At 29.0% G+C, this 17115-nt stretch overlaps 1 protein-coding gene across 1 annotated transcript in view; it reads right to left on the bottom strand.

Annotated features, from left to right (window-relative positions):
• LOC129988303 (cytochrome P450 4c3-like) overlaps positions 1 to 16891 on the bottom strand; it is a 38400-nt gene extending 21509 nt beyond the window's left edge. Inside the window, exons 1-6 of the mRNA XM_056096495.1 lie at positions 16767 to 16891; positions 15262 to 15519; positions 11142 to 11254; positions 8122 to 8207; positions 4983 to 5173; positions 1189 to 1258 (exon numbers count right to left, since the gene is read on the bottom strand). Coding sequence (XP_055952470.1) covers positions 1189 to 1258; positions 4983 to 5173; positions 8122 to 8207; positions 11142 to 11254; positions 15262 to 15499 — 698 coding nt within the window. The 5' untranslated portion in view covers positions 15500 to 15519; positions 16767 to 16891. The remainder of the gene's footprint in view (positions 1 to 1188; positions 1259 to 4982; positions 5174 to 8121; positions 8208 to 11141; positions 11255 to 15261; positions 15520 to 16766) is intronic.
• Between the last annotated feature and the right edge of the window lie 224 nt (positions 16892 to 17115).

Below are 17115 nucleotides of genomic sequence, written 5' to 3'. Positions count from 1 at the left end.
CTTTTATTAGACACATTATAAACGGCATAATTGCGATAACAGAAAAAAAGGTTTAATGTTTTATAGGTTGAACTCTGCAGTTAATAAATTTCATGTTTCATTTTGTTCAAAATCTTTCCAGTTATTTTTTTCTGTATTGTCGATTTTTTATGAATATTTTTTCAGTTAGATATTACGGAATTACATTAATGTATATAACTGTTAGAATTTAACGAAAAAAATGAAGAATACAATATTTTAATAATATTTCTTTATTCTTTTTGCGTCATTCGTATTAAAAGCACTTTCAGAGACATGGTGTCAAAGACTCCAAAAATAACAACAAAATTTTTGAAAAAGAATAACTCGGTAAATAATATACAATCATTTTCCTAACGATAAAGAATAGCACGTAAAGATCCATTTGCAAGCTTTGCAACTTGTTCATATTTGCATATGTGCAGGTCTATTTCTTTGAGAAGTCAACAAATGAAAATGGACGGGAAAAATTTACTGAGGCTGCGCAGAATACTGCACGTTCAATATAATGATGATGGAGGGTGACAATTCATAATATGAAAGGATTCGCTTAAATATTTCCTTGGCAAACTTAAATGCTGTGAATAATTTTCTTCATGATTTGCAGTGACTATTTTCTATTATTATTTCTTATGCTATTATTACTATTACTCTCTATTATTATTTACTAATATTGTTACTATTGTTTTTACTCTCTAATACTACTGTCTGTTATTACTATTAATTTCTACTTTCAATGACTGACCATTTTGCTTTTCTAAACGAAATCTCTGAGTATTTAAATATAAAACTTTGCATTAATATAATTGTTTATAAAATATTGAGATCAATTTTACTGTAAATTCATTATCAGCTAACATCATGCTTACGAAATCAAAATTATGTTGCACTTATCGATTAGCTGATATTTAATTTCTCATTTAAAAAATAATCTTCTACCTTCAAGAAGAAATATTCGTACAAAATTGTAAGGCTCTAGGCCATCAAGAAAGTAAATGAAAAATCTATATTCCAAACAGGAAATACGTCAAGAAAAATAAAATTTTATAGTATAAATTTTTAAAAACAGAGGACATCGCAATATCTATGCTCTGTAAAGAAAATAATTCATTAATATAGGACATATGAATAAATAAAGTGTTGAATTTCAACACATTTTTAATTACTTACTCATGAAGAGCGTTTGAGTAATCACAATTTCCTCCTATTTGGAAATTCATAGTGACACCCATGGCAGTTTCTGAAATAGGCAGCATTGAATGAGAATAATAAGAAGGCATTTCAATATTTATGGCTCACAATAAAATTCAGAAACTAATAATGTAACAATTTAATTGTATTTAGTTGGAACATATAGTGGACGCCACTAATCACTTCGGTTCCAGGTCAATGTGATCTTTACATTCCAATAAACAGTACAACCAAAATATCATAGAAATAATCGCAAGGAATACAAGGACGCCATGGAAAACAGAACAAACTACGTCATTCGTATCATTCATTCATTTTAATTAGAAAAACTGATATCAAATACAAACATAAAATAGTATAGGTTTAACCTTTAAAACTCTTTTTAAAGGGATCGAAAATGACGTATTTTTAAGGTAGTCTAAAATTCTTTGAATGAAGCTTTCTTATGAATATTCAAAAGGTTCGCCAAGTTATTGGAATAATTGTTGCTTCTGATCTTCTGACAAAGCAATGGTTCACTCACGTGTCCTTTTCTCTTATTTTAATAAATCATTCCATATCTCCATCCATCATATATCGCTTTCGCTTACGCGCCATACAGTCATTCTTCCTGACTAAAGATATTCGGTTTCATCCCTTACATTTTAAAAATTAATTAAGAAACTGTTGTGAAATTTTCGACATACTAAAAACTTTCTGCAAATTGAGTCAATGAAATTGATTATACTCTTTCAGAAATTCGCATTTTTCTTTCATGCATAACACGCAATGTATGGTGTTTCTGAAGCTAACGATGTTCTTTTGTTACACCCATTATCTCACAGAAAAGAAAAAAGCATTATTTCAGGAAATGGCCCAATAAAAATAACGATCTAGAAATAACTGAGTGTGTGTGTGTTTATTTTATTTTACTTTATTGCTGATATTAAGTATTTAATTTCGGAGGATCCATTCCACGCTATTTTAATGAGTACAACTGATTAATGATTACATCCGTGATCACTACAAGCGGAGATTACTGCATTCTGAATAACTTCCAATATTGCAAATTAGAATTTCAATGAAAAATATCATTATTTATTGGAAATTGTTAAAAAAGATATTTTCAAAATTGAGTGACTTACAGTATCAAATATATACATAGTCGAAGGCTAAGAATAAGACCAATGCTAAATGTTACACTTGCGAGCAATATTGCATCATAGAGTAATAGGTCGTTCAGAAAAACATCGATAATAGTCTGATTTTGCAAGGTGGCTAAGTGTCGAACGTTCTGTTTAGTACCATATGTAGGAGCAGTTTTTAATATGTGGTTTAGCTTTTTGTAAACCTACATAAAGTAAGACAAGAATCACTACTTCTTCAGAAAGCATGTAGTACTAGTCATAATAGGATGATGGCTCCACTTCATTTTAGAATAAGCGATTATATTTGTTATACTAAAGAAGTGTATCAGCGTGTAAGGTTGAATGAAAAAGGTTTGTATACCAGACGACAGATATTATGCATCTTTATAATTTCTCTATCAGGAGAGATTGTTTGAATTGGGGGAAAATGTAAGCTGGAATGAAAAATCAGAAGAAGCTTATTCTGTTCAGTGTTCATTCCTGTTTCGTTTTACTGGATGATTCTCAATATATTCACATATGTAAACGTGTTAATACTTTATATAATCCGTTTAAGATTTACAAAAAATTGACAGAGATGTCACAGGTAATGTTATTATATGGAGAGGGGGATCTTTAGCAAAAATAAACTACCTCTATCTATTGCACATGAATCCGTTTAACTTACAAGAAGATGACATCAATGTCGGAGGTAATGTTCTTGTATGGAGAGGAGGATCTATAGTAAAAGCGACTCCCTCTATTGCTACATGAAGCTCTTAATATTCAAAGATTGCTTGAAAGCAGGCACAATTGTAATATTTTATTTCAGAAGAAGGTAACGCTTGACCTTTCTTGAGAAAGAAACTATAATTCAAATGAAATGAACAGTACGGTTTCCCGATCTCAATCTCGTTGTGCATGTATAAAAAGTTTATAGGTGGCGTGTGGCTACCTTTCATTCCTTCATCAAATCGTACATCGGTTTATATATTTGGTCAAACGGTTATTACCTTTATAATTTATTGAAAGTATTATGAACAACATGAGACATCAATATCAGGTCAACAATGCTATTCTGTCTTGTCATACTTACGAATGAGAAATTTTTCTGTTTTTATTTGTATGTCTGGATTTAGAATAACTTATGTTTTTGCTAGTATCGAAATACATAAAGAATATCTTTATGAATAACATTAACTAGAGCTTTTAATTTACAGTTGGCATAATGAATATTATAATCATATATCTCCAAATTGCCCTCATATCAATTGGATTGTCAATTTTTAACTTTTTGTTTAGTCATAAAACCAATATACTAATTGTACAAAATTTATTTTGACATTCTTCATAAAGGATCACATAATTCCTAGTGTAATGAGAATAACTGAATTCAACAAAATATGATGATGATTACAAATTATTCCATATTCTTGAAGCTATCAAACCATATAAATATTATCACTGAAATGAAAAAGTATTACAGTATTCAGATTATCCGTGTTATCACCAGACTGACTATAATTTAAAGATAATTCAAGATTTTAACTAATAAAAAAACAGCAGCATATTTATAAGGCTACCTTAAATCTCAGATAAATAATTTTGTAATTCTAGTAATATTTAATTGAAAAACATAATAATCCATATTTTTAAAGTTTTGTCGTATACAGTTTCAATAATTATCAGCAAATAGCCAATAAAATATATTAATAATAAATGAAGTATATAATTATTTATATATATTCAAGATATTACTTTAACTATTTGGAATATATAAAAGGACATATTATACAGTTACACTAAGGAAAAAATTTCTTTTTTATATAGCAAATAATTATATGTTCTGATAAAAAAAATAATTGAATCTTTTGACTTTTTTATTATTGTGAACGTTAAAGGCTTTCCAATTGCAAAAAAAAACCTAAATAAAAATTTATCTATATCAGAATTGTATTTAACCAAATATCTAATGAATGTACAATCCCCATCTAGCCCTGGCATCCGTGTTCTATGAAGTCTTATCGAACAACATATCTCTAACGAAGTTATTGGACAGGACATATGGAAACAACCTCTCCAAGAGATCTCCTCGGCCAATCTCCATAGTCTATTAAATGAAAACAACAACTGCTCCAAAATCTATGTTTGTTTCCCTATCGCTAAAAATTATGGTGGTGATTCTCAAAGGAAATAAGTTAATTAAATTCGCCTAATGTATTTGCAATCCTACAAATTATCAGGCAGTATAAGTAACATAAATTATCTTCTAGCAGGTCTTTTGGGCATGATGATAAACCAACAGTTCCACAATTTCAGTTATTGGAACTCTTATGTGAAGAATTCTTCTCTGTAGGCCATATAACGTGGCATCCATATATATAGTCCATTATGGTCTATAATCTAAACTAACTTCTATATACTTTTCTTTTTCCAAAGGCACTGCTTTGATAAAGTGCGAAATCCCCAAATAACGTAATTATTTTTATCAAATGAAGGACATCAAAACACTTTTACTTCTGGCATAATTTCATATAAAAATCAAGTGTTGCTTTATTTTTTCTCTGTATTTTATGATTATATATAAAAATACACAATTTTTTTAAAATTTTCATTTAATCTTTCAGAAAAAACGCATTAGCGATGACATAAAATTTTTATGCTTACCACAAATAATATCCAAAGCGCACAAATGTGACAAAGGCGCTATATCGATCCAAGGTTCCTGAATACGAGATTTTATAGTTGAAATCAGAACATTAGCTTGTTTTTGGAATATAGGTATGCAATCATCCAGAATCGAGAAGTGAAATGTTGGCGTTAAAAGCTTTCTCTGCTTTCTCCAGTCTGTCCCTAAGCTATAAAATATCAAAAAATTATTAGCGAAGTGAACTTCAGAAAGTCTTTGATTCTAAAAGAAATGTATTGTTTGTCTTTAATTCTAAAAGAAATACATTGTTTGTCTTTAATTCTAAAAGAAATACATTGTTTGTCTTTAATTCTAAAAGAAATACATTGTTTGTCTTTAATTCTAAACAAACAAACAAAAAAATACTAGCTGTATTTAGCTTAAATGCAAATCTTTAAGTAATATGTATTTGTGATTTGTAAATATTTATATCCTTTAATGAACTTACAACTATTTTTATTAATTTCGCATTATCTCTTTGCACTCGGATGGTGCCTCTCCCTCACCATTCAAGACGCTGCATCATTTTAGCATTTTATTTATTTATTTTTCGATATTTGATTGTCAAAAATGCCTACAGAATGGTAAAACATGTAGATTACTTTTTCAGGGAAATTCAACTTAAAAATTACTTAGATTATTTTTACGAGTGTAAAGGGTTAATCTATTTAAGTTATCGCCAATGAAAGTTCCGTTGGGAGAAATGATATTCAATAAAATGAGAAACAATAAAATACATTATCGACAAATGAGTCGTAGACCATGAAATATATTGTTATGTACATTATAAAATGAATTACATAAAAACATAATTCATATTGCTGCATGCCACAATCTTTATGTTAAGGTAACGTATCTTTTTATACCTGTATTGCAAAATGTTGCTGTATTTGATGGTAATAAATTGTGAGCAGTTTATTTCATTTCATTTCCATGTTGGAATCTCTTGTTAAAAAAAATGTAAAATATCAAAGTTGCAAGTTCTAAGCTGACAGGAGAAGAATGGAATATGCCGGCGTCCTGGCATGTGGATAGCGCGTCTTCACTGTGATATGGGCGTCCTGGGTTCTTGTCCCGGTTGTTCTTCCGTTGTTCTATCGTGAGATGTATGAATGTGCCCTCCTTTAAAAAGGGGTTGTGCAGGCAAAGAGTAGCAAAGTCGTACTCTTGGCCCTAGTTGGCGCTACTGATAAAACAAGAGACACTCCAGCCGGCTTAAAATCGCTGTCTTTGTAACAGCAAGCTTGTCCATGGCAAGTAAGTGCCTTAAGAAACAACAACAACAGGATGGATTTTTATGTTAAGGTAACGTATCTTTTTATACCTGTATTGCAAAATGTTGCTGTATTTGATGGTAATAAATTGTGAGCAGTGTGTTTCATTTCATTTCAACAACAGGATGGATTTTTTTCAACCAAAATCTTTAATTGCTGCTTTCGAGGTGCCTAAGGGGGAGGCAGAATCAAATGTATTAAACATTATCAAAATACAAGACTAAGCATCAAGTTTGCTATGTTTCTGTTGTTTTGTAGGTAGTTCAATTATTTAGACCCCCCCCCCAACCTACAATTTTGAAGTATGTACAATTTTGAATTTGCGAGTACAGAATAGCTGTTACCGAAATTTTCTTTATGGATAACTGATGAAAAAAAAAATTATTTTCAAAATTTGTCCACCAGATGAAGTCAGTTTTTCTTATTGAATTAACATAATAATAATAATGATACCAAATGGCAATTCAATGCACTTTATCTACATAAATTCTTTGAGTTAGAAATGTTAATATAAGAGCCTTTTTTTCTGTCATGCTCCTTTGGACCATAAAAAGAAGTAGAGAAAAAGTATTAACAAGAGTTACGCACAAATCAGATTAATATTGGATATAATGACTTTGAATATTCAAGTATTTATCATAACGGTGGATCAAATTTCTGACCCTTTCTTCAAAGAATGTTCTACAAATTGTGCGAAATGAATTTTAAAGTTTCTTTATAATTTTCTTTTAAGAAATGTCTATTATAGAGAAAGAAATGTTTATTCATTTTCTACAATCACAATTTAATTATGCTGGTAGTCCAGCTCGTTCTCTTAAATGTCAGCGTCCTCCATTTCTTTTGAACTATATGATTAATTCATTGAGCAAGATTTTTTATTGCGAAAATACTGTGCTCTTGTTTTCTTTCATGGAAAATGCGGGTTTAGAACCGAGTGATTCCTAATCCTCAATGAATTAAAGAACTGGTTAGGAAGCCAAAATAAAATTCCAGATCTGTGAGGAGGTTCAAACAAATGCTAAGGTCCTTCTGACATCACTGGCGACAACATTTTCCAGGAAGAGATAGCAACTTTTTCTACAAATATGACAACTGTTGTATCTTCATGGCGATAATATCGAAAAGCAACCATGGTTACTCATAACTTTTGATAAAAAGTTCAGTTTTCTCCAATACTGTTCTCTGTAATAGTCCATCAAAGTTTGGAAAAAAACTCAGATATATTTAGTAGTAAAAGTTGTATCCCTTGTTCAAACATAAATCTTTGTTCGTTTTTTCTTATATTAGCTTAAATTCATCCCATTCACCAAATCATTGGTATAAAACGAGAAAATTTAATATTTCAAAACATAAATATTTATATATTCGATTCTCCTCATTTTTCTTGGAAATTAATGTAAAGCATGGCATAATTTAGAACACAGAAGTAAAATAGTGAGAACACAAACCCAAGAGGAATTCGGAAAAACCTAAACAATAATTAAATATCTGTGAAAAACCTTTGCATTGTTGTTAGGTTATGTAAGATATCATCTGGGTTCAATTTAATAACGATTATTTTAATTTAATTCATCTGTTACGTACTCTTTGGCTATTTACGAATTATTTTTAATACATTATTGATATTTGGAACGAATTTGTAAACAAAATATAAAATAACGTGCACATTATTTGAAACTAAAATTGCATGTTCGATTGTTTAAATCATCTGTGGAAAAAAAATAATCTAAAAAAGACAGAAATGTAAATATGTAAGAGAATAAAAGATGTAATAAAAGAAAGAAATGTAATAAAAGATATTTGCTCGATCGAAAAAAATATCAAAAGAATACTGCTGACAAACCTTGTTATTAGTCCATTACCAATCGCTGACCGCAAGAGTGAATATTCCGTGCTTTTATTAATTATCTCTGAACTGCTCAAAACAGCCTGAAACATATATTTATTAATTTAAAACATCAGAACTCCAATTAAAAAAGACATATTCTTCACAATATATATATAATTTACCATCAGTATGTGTCTTGGAACTGAAGATTCCTATTAATAAAATAATTTATATAGTATCTGATTGGAAAAATAAATCAATATTTAAATCTTGTTTCTCTTATTTCAAGTCCCATTATCAGAATATATTAGAAAATAAGATGGATAATGGAAATTCTTTGATTCTACGTACTATTGACTGTAGAATAGTTAATAACATTTCTTTGAAAAATGCATTCTTTAAGAAATAATAAAATCATATTTAGAAATAATAAATGGAAGTTTTCAATAGGCGCTCCTGCTACACACATCAGTCAAGTACGTAAAGTGTTTATAGTCACACCCTCTAGCATGTTTCTATGAATCAGCGGAGGTTTATCTATTTTACAGCTATCTAGACCACGGGAATAATAGGGGTGCGGGATCTTGATTAAAATATGTTAATAGCCTAATTAGTGTATGTGTGTGGTAAATTAGAATTCAGCAATTAATATAGTAAAACTATACATATCCTGATTTTTTTTGCAGAATCAAAATAGTCACTACAATATTTATTGTGAATTATGTTTAATTTGTCATCAATTTTAAAGATTATGTGTGTCATGGCTTCATTCATATTAAAGTTACCCCATCCAGTAGATCAATTTCCTTCTTAAATACAAAATATTGAACTGACTGTCCTAAATATCAAGTGAATAAAAGAACTAGGGGTGGGGAATAAGTAAGTTTTCGTAACGTTACCTGTCTCTATTTATAATGTATTGCGGTTGTTGAAAGAACAAATAAGTAGTAGCAAGTAATTCGATAAGTTTGCTGTCACTGGAATACTCTGGAAGCTACTGTATGGGTCATAAATTCAATGAATGTAATATTGTTGAAATTTACAAATATAGCCTAATATTTACTACATATTTACAGACACTTTAACAGACACATTTTTAAAAATGTGGTTAAATTCTTAAAAGTGAGGTGATAAAGTAACAAAAATTATTAAAAGAATAAACATTAGTTGCTTATTACAAAAGTTAAATAATTAAAAATGTAAAAAAAAAAGTTAAATAATTAAAAATGTTAATTAACAGCGCTATTTGAAGGAGAAATTACTTCATAGAAACGTTAAATAAAATGCCGGATTCGCACTCAGCCTGTTATAAGACGGCCAGTAGGAAAAGCATCCGCAAAAAAGGACTGATTTATGTTTGCAATAATTTCATAAGATAGATTTAGGCATTCCATGCTTTTCTATAAATTGCCGTTTTGGCGTTCCTGAATTTTCTTCTTTCACAGCGCTTCGTATTCAAATGATAAATATTTATACAAAGAAGCGTGATAAAATAAAAGGAAGGTCAACATAAAATTTGAAAAACTATAGGGAAAAAATGGGAAATTAAAAAAATAGCAAACAAAATAAAAAATAATTTGTTATTTCTGATGCAAATAAATATAGCATCACAAAGAACAAAGAGCAAAAAAATGTCGCATTTAATCTATGATAAGTGATCAAGTTTTTCTCGCTAAAAAACGCCAACTTCTGCACACGCATGCACAGTAAGAAAAAAATACAATACAGCGCCATGTTTTCGTCTCGTCGGGACAATTACTTGCCAACGACCGAACAGCATTTTCCAGCTTTTCCACAGATGCGCTGCCTACTGGTCATCTTATAACTGGCCGAGTGAAAACCTGGAATTTACTCATAACAAAAAGCTTAAAGCAATGAAGCTGTAATATCGCCGAAATGGAAGTCCTGAAATACATATATTAATTTTATCCTTTAAATTATTATTTGCATCATTTCACTAGCATTATATTACAACTTTGCTACAAAAATTATCGAATGACAAACTAAAATTGATTCAAATAATATTAATGTTTATTTTTTTTAATTTGCCATGGTTTTTATATAAAACGATCCTTGCACTGAGAGCAATTTGTACAAAATCCGGGGATATTTTGCGACATTTTGAAATGTATGCAAACACACAAAAAAATTTATTTAGACAGAAAATTTTATTTAAAGATTTTATTTAATAAAAGAATTTAAGGAATCAAAAACTATAAAAAAAAGACATTCTGATCAGAGAGACCTTTACATCTATTAAGAGAGTTATAATACAATACACTCTCGAGTATACGGCCTAATATGGCTGAAAGGCAGACCAGATAACAAAAAAACTGGATAGGTCGGAATTCATGAATTCATTTCTTTGACAGCTATTAACAGAAAATGAAATTTTTATGCCGAAAGTTATTATTATAAGGAATTTTTTCCCATTTCTTATTGAATACTATGTCCTCTATTTACTTCAAGCCACGCAGAATATGAACGCGATCACTACCCGATGAATCTTAGAAGCAGTTGACAGTAACTTGTCCAGTTAAAATAGAAGCCCTTGTCTGTGCTTTATAAAATAGCTATAAATTTCAGAATTCTTTTTCCTACAGTTTATCCAAAATTCTGGAAAATGCTTCTAAAGACACAAAACCTTCACATTTAATTACCATAAAAGATAACTAGGACGGATAATAAGGAAGCCGGATAATAGAGAACCGGTTACTCTTGATTGTACTGTAGATAAATAAAACAAAATTTGAAATTTGACCCTTTATGTGGTTTAGAGATAAAAAAACTGTGAACACAAAATATTTAAAAACAAATTTACATAAAATAAAATTAATAATAACTTTATATAATGCAATATTCAACTGAAGCCTATAATTTGATAAAATATTCAAAATCATTTAAAAATTAAAAAAAAACATTTTACTGACAGACATTTTTACAAAGAAAGAAAAATTAGTAAAATATGTGGTAAAAAAACATCCATATTAAAACAGAAATTTCTTTTTTCCTTTTTTTTTTCTTATTTTACTCACTTCGACTGCTTCTGCTTTGAAGAAAATGACACATGGTTTAAATAGTATAAGGAGTCTAAACAAACCATTCTTTCCGTATATAAGGCTCAAACCTATCATTGCTTGAAGTCCACCTATAATTTGAAAAATGAATACATCACGTAACTTGGCATACTTAATCATATATTAATACGTTTGTATGTAATGTAAAATTTTATATTATAATTTTAAAAACTCAAATATTTTATTTTGACAATACTTTCCATTGAATTATTTAGTCATTTATCATATTATCTAATATTTAGAATCGCCTCTAATTTTTTCATTAGAAAAAGAAGGCGGGTAAAATTTTAACGAAACAAGCACTGATTGTGATATTTCCTAGAATCGTAGCTTATTCAAACCCTTTTGTAGTGGAACTACATAAGCTGTGTATTTAAAGGTTCACGTAATGATAGATTGAATATAGCACTGTGGCTAACCCACACCTGAGAAATGTTCCTCTTAAGGAGCTACCCACCTTCTTAACTCGTGTAAATTTCAAAATTCTTAAAGTCATGTGCACTTTAGAACAAAAAAATAATTTACGATTTTTAATGGCTCGAAGGAAAAGTTATATTTGTTGACAGATTTTTTTCGGGTGCAAACTTTAATTTTAGTCACTTTTCCATGAATCAAATGAAGAAAGCAACCATATAGTATATCTAAATTAGAATTGTGTCTCAGATTAAATGTTTAGAAGTAGTAGAAATTTTCATTTCGCTGTAACTTTTTTAATATTGAAGATAGAAAAATAAATCGAATTAGTCAAATTAGCGCCTCATTAAAACAAATAACTTTTGTATTCGAAAATTTTTGATAGTTACAATATCTTAGAAGTCAGGAAAGGAAATATTATTTTTCAAGCCCTATTATTCATAATAACTGGCTGGATCAAGGATTTATGTTGTCAGATATAATAAAAGATATCAGATAGATTTTGTTGACAAATAGATGTAAAGGAATCTAGTTATGCCTTTCAGCTTACGGAGAGAAATTTTTTTTTACTTCAGAAAAATCGAACATATGATGATTTTTAGATAATATTTAATATATTTAATTCATGGGGTCCAATTACTGTTGATTACATACAATTCCTTCCATGCTTCTTATAAGAAAAAATTTTAAAAATAAAATTTTAATTCTTGTGAAATATTAAAAAAATGATAATTTTAGTGATGAATTGTTCCATCACCATAAATTTCATCCTCATGCAATTTTTTTTCACTAGAAGAACCAACTGAGTTATGTTACGTTGCACAACCTTTATTTCTGTAATTTAAGGTCATAAATTTACTTATTCTGTTGATTTAATTCAAATATTTTTTGAAATCTAAAACCGAAGCGTAATATCTACATTAGTAACAAAAAATGCCTTTCGGCTTAATGAATTTTCTATTTGATTAATAATCTTTCTCATCTGAAATTAAAATTTTCAATTTTAAATAAAGACATCAATTCATTGACTTCAAATAAATTTATACTTGTTATTTTTTTACTAATTAAACAAAATTTCACTTAAAAACACGAGGGCTAATATATTTAATTTACAATAATACAATTTCTAAGTGTTATTGAAATATCTAAGGTGGCATTAATCATAGAAGAAGTTTCGAAAATATTTTGAAAAATATTGAAGTACTTGGAATTCGAAAAATGTAACTTCCAGCTAAATATCAGACTGAATCACGTTTGGTTAATTTTTCGTATTTGCTGTGAAATAAAACACAATAAATGTAATTTAAGATTCATCTAATACACGGATGGCGAACCATTGGCATGCGTGCCATTGATGGTACTTGACATAATATTTTGGGCACATCGTCGCTCAAAACGGTTTGCATGTTAGTTCAAAATAACAAAATTCACTATGAAATTTTATGAACAAACGCGAATGTTCCCATTCCATTTAATAAAGGGCACAGATATTTGTTAGGTTGTTAAAAATTCGCTTGCTGAGGAAAACATTGATTTGAAAAGAATTGTTTCAGTAACTGATAGTGCTCCAAATATGGTGGGCAAAAAATGGGTTCATTAGTTTATTTCAAACAGACGTAGGAGATGCGATTCTTGAATTCGAAACTTCCCTGCCTTATTCACCAACAAGTCTTGTGTTCGAAGAGTGGTTTAACATCTCTTGATAATGAAATGGAGTTAGTCACAAAAATAGTCAACCTCATTTCTTCGCAGGCTTTAACTAAGCAAAAGTTTGAGGCTGATCGTGGGTACTCAAATAAAAGGGACCTGATCTGTCTTTTTTCCATTTATTATACATAAAGCAGCTACTGACGAAGGCATCTAAAGCACATTAACATAACATCACAAAAGCACGTGCACACACAGCAACAGCAGACATATCCATCTCTAATTAGGCATTACAAATTAGTGAATCACAAAGTAATAAAAAAGAAGCGTATCAAAGTTCAACAGAAACTGCGCATGCGCCGGTTTCCTGATGACTACAGCTGGAATAGGGGAAAGGCGTCTCTAAGACGAAACAGAGGATTTGTTGAACTAAGTCAACTAGGTTTATAATGGCTTGCTGTATGCTAATAATGTTCTCTGGTTGAGCCGCGGGAACGTACTTCAAGGATTTGTTGACTGCTTGGAAGAAATCAGACTGATTCTACAAAAGAGTAGGAAATTCAACATTATCCACAGCTGTTGGATGTTATGTAGCTTTCAAAATTGATGTTTTTACAGACATATACCAACATTTCAATAAAATGAACGTAAAGCTTCAAGGTACAAATAAAACAATTACCGTCATGATGGATCTCATTCACGCTTTTGACGCTGGATTGCATGTTTTAGGAGCAGTATTATTAAGAAAAACTGCAGGTATTTCCGAAACTTAAATATATATATATAAGATTTAGATGTACATAAGAAACCAGACGAAGAAAAAGTCATTGAAGAATGTATTTCCGTAATCAATCAAAGAAATTTCATCCAGATTTTCTCAGTTCAAAGATTTAACAGAAACGCTCAAGTTCATGATATACCCTACCTGATGTGACTTCCATTGATAAACTGAACTTGTACCAATTCGATTAGTTGGAAATCGAAGAATTTGAAATGCAACAGATTGATTTCCAGTCTAGTTCAATATGGATTCAAAATTTTATTGAAACAAGGAAAAAGTTGGAATTCATTGAAATAGAAAAATTAACAAGCAGTATAAGAAACTATGCCATTTAACGATTTGGAGAAGCTGACTCATGCTATTTTAACCATATTTCCATCTACCTATGCCTGCGAGTCATTATTTTCAGAGATAAATAACGTGAAAGACTCGCTTAGACACCGTTTGGCAGATGACTCAAATTCAGTATGCATTCTGCGAATAGAAACATATTGCAATCCAAATATAAGTTATAAGTTGTCATCTAATCTGCAACAAAAGAAGTCACACTAATGTTACTTTAATTTGGATTACACGTATAACTAAAACCTACACTACTATACTGTGCCAAATTATTTTTTCGTACTTAATAAAAAGTTGTTAGTATTTAGTTTTATTATTTTCTCCATTAATCACAAGTCAAAATTATTTGACGGCACTTGTATACCTCATTAAACATTTCTTTTAAAAAAATCTCACGTTGATCCATAAAGTTCGCTACCCCTGATCTAATATTGTATTTTTAGTCGGTGTCTATATGCAAGTAAAATTAATTTGTTATATCTTAAGAATTATTGCCAATTTTGGAGCGAAATTTGATCAATATATTTAAAAAAGGCTTACTTTGTCCATTTATTAAAAAATCTCGATTTTTGTCATGGGAAAATTTCTAGATACTACTTAATTAATAATACTAATTATTAGTTAATGAATTAGTATTAGTATTAATTTTCTTGAAATAAAATTTATCCTTCCGAAAACTTTCCATCGATACCAGTTTTGTGAAGACGCCATAATAAATAACAAAATAATAGAAAAGTCTCATTATTTTTTGTTACGGATTGTACAATGTAGGATAAATTCCAGTGCCTTTCTTGTAATTACAAATCTCATTAAACATATGGAAAAGCATAAAGCTTTAGAATTATGCCCTAAATAGAAATTTTGGAAATAATTTTACAATATGGGAATACTTACCACACAGAGCAGGACAAGTAGCAGTACAGTTATTGTAAATAGCTTTCAAAGCAGAAATATAAACAATTTCACGGATACAAAATGTTTGACTTTTAATCCGTGGTATTGAGGATGATCGAAGAATTCCATGACATTGCAGATACTCTTTCACGAAATGTAATAGCTTGTACGTTAAATATGCAATTATAAAAGTCTGAATAATCGTAAAAACTGGTTTCCATTCCGTGTACTGCAGCATAATTTCAAAAAGAAATAAAGCTGAAAAAATTTTTAAAAATAATTAAAATTTGCACATGTATTTGAGATGTATGATAAAACAATGACACTTAATATTTTTTAAAAATATATAACATAAAAGAACAATAGCACAATTTTATTAATGCGCAAAATCATAGAATTTTGTTTCTAGTTTTTTTTATTCATGTTTATAATTATGACGAATTTGAAATCCATTATAATAAAAATCTTAAAATATCCTTAAAAATCCTAAATTCAATTTATGTTGATCAAAATCAGAATTTCCTCTGATTCCTTGTCATTAAACTTCACACGTAGAAATCAAAATTTAATTAAATTAATCATTTAAATTTTAAACATCCAAAACTAATAAAAATGTCGTTTTATCAATCAGAACTTACAGAAATAAAAAAATAGAAAACTCGAGCTCCTCAGTGAAAAATTATTTACAAAATTTCATCATTAAAAAAAACGAAAAAAAAATTTAAAAATATGATATAACAATTAATATTTATTATGCATACTTTAAAAATGTTTATACATTTATATGCAAGAGAAATTTTAAAAAATATTGAAAGTACACATTTGCTTCTGAAATGTAAATAATATAAACGACAATAAACATAAAAAAACTGACGAAAAATACAGAAATAAACTAACAATACAGTTAACGATTTTCTTTTCTCATTTTTCTCGAAAAAAATGTTTTAAAATTCAGTTACTAATGCATTACTTTTTTTTTCTTCTTAAATTCGGAAAATTTTTGTATTATAGTATTTATAATCTTCTTTTTTTAATCTGGTAACGTTTTTTAAGCTTATTTCTGATTGGATATATTTTAATAATGCCTAATAAATATTTTTTTCATTATGTAATATCCAGTATTTCACAAAATGTTTTATTTTAAGTATAGAGTAAAGTAAGTAAGTTAAGTATAGGGTAGAGTAAGTAAAGTAAGTATAGAGTAGAATAAGTAAAGTAAGTTAAGTATAGATTAAAGTAAGTAAAGTTAAGTAAAAGTGAAAACATATAATTATTGATTCAGTGTTTTACATATTATGCTAAATTTGAATAATTTCATTCAGAATTGTTTTCCGATATTCACCAAATTTTGTTATAAGCATAATTCTTATTACTTTTTGAAAGTCTGTTTGGTTTGCTATTTAAAACGAATACTAAAGAAACAAATACCTATATTCAATTCCGTGCTAAATGCAGCCTATTTTTAAACTCATACAATATTTGCATGTGAAAAAAGTTTTACTTACAAATGTGGAAGATATTTTTTTCTTTATTGAGATTTATTTGGTTCCTTTAAAATGAAAGCGAAGCAATGAATGGCAATAGTTTGAACCTTCCACTGCTGTACAAAAGTTGCAAATCCATTCTTAAATGAAGAATCATTCTGCGGTCATGTTTTGTGCAGACGTATAAATCGACAAGGAAAATATTTAACCATATGTGCATATTTTAGATGAAGCAAAAAAAATATTAATAAGAATGCATTTTTAGTAGTGAATATATCAATATGCCAAGTTAGTAAAACCTGAATTTCACTCAGAATAAGAGCTAATTCTAATTCTAATCCGACTATTTTTCCAGCTTGCCACCTAGCAG

The sequence above is a fragment of the Argiope bruennichi genome, chromosome 10, assembly GCF_947563725.1.
Source record: "Argiope bruennichi chromosome 10, qqArgBrue1.1, whole genome shotgun sequence".
Lineage (NCBI taxonomy): Eukaryota > Metazoa > Arthropoda > Arachnida > Araneae > Araneidae > Argiope > Argiope bruennichi.
The sequence above is the reverse complement of the archived record's forward strand: the minus strand, read 5'-3'. Positions and strand labels throughout refer to the sequence as shown.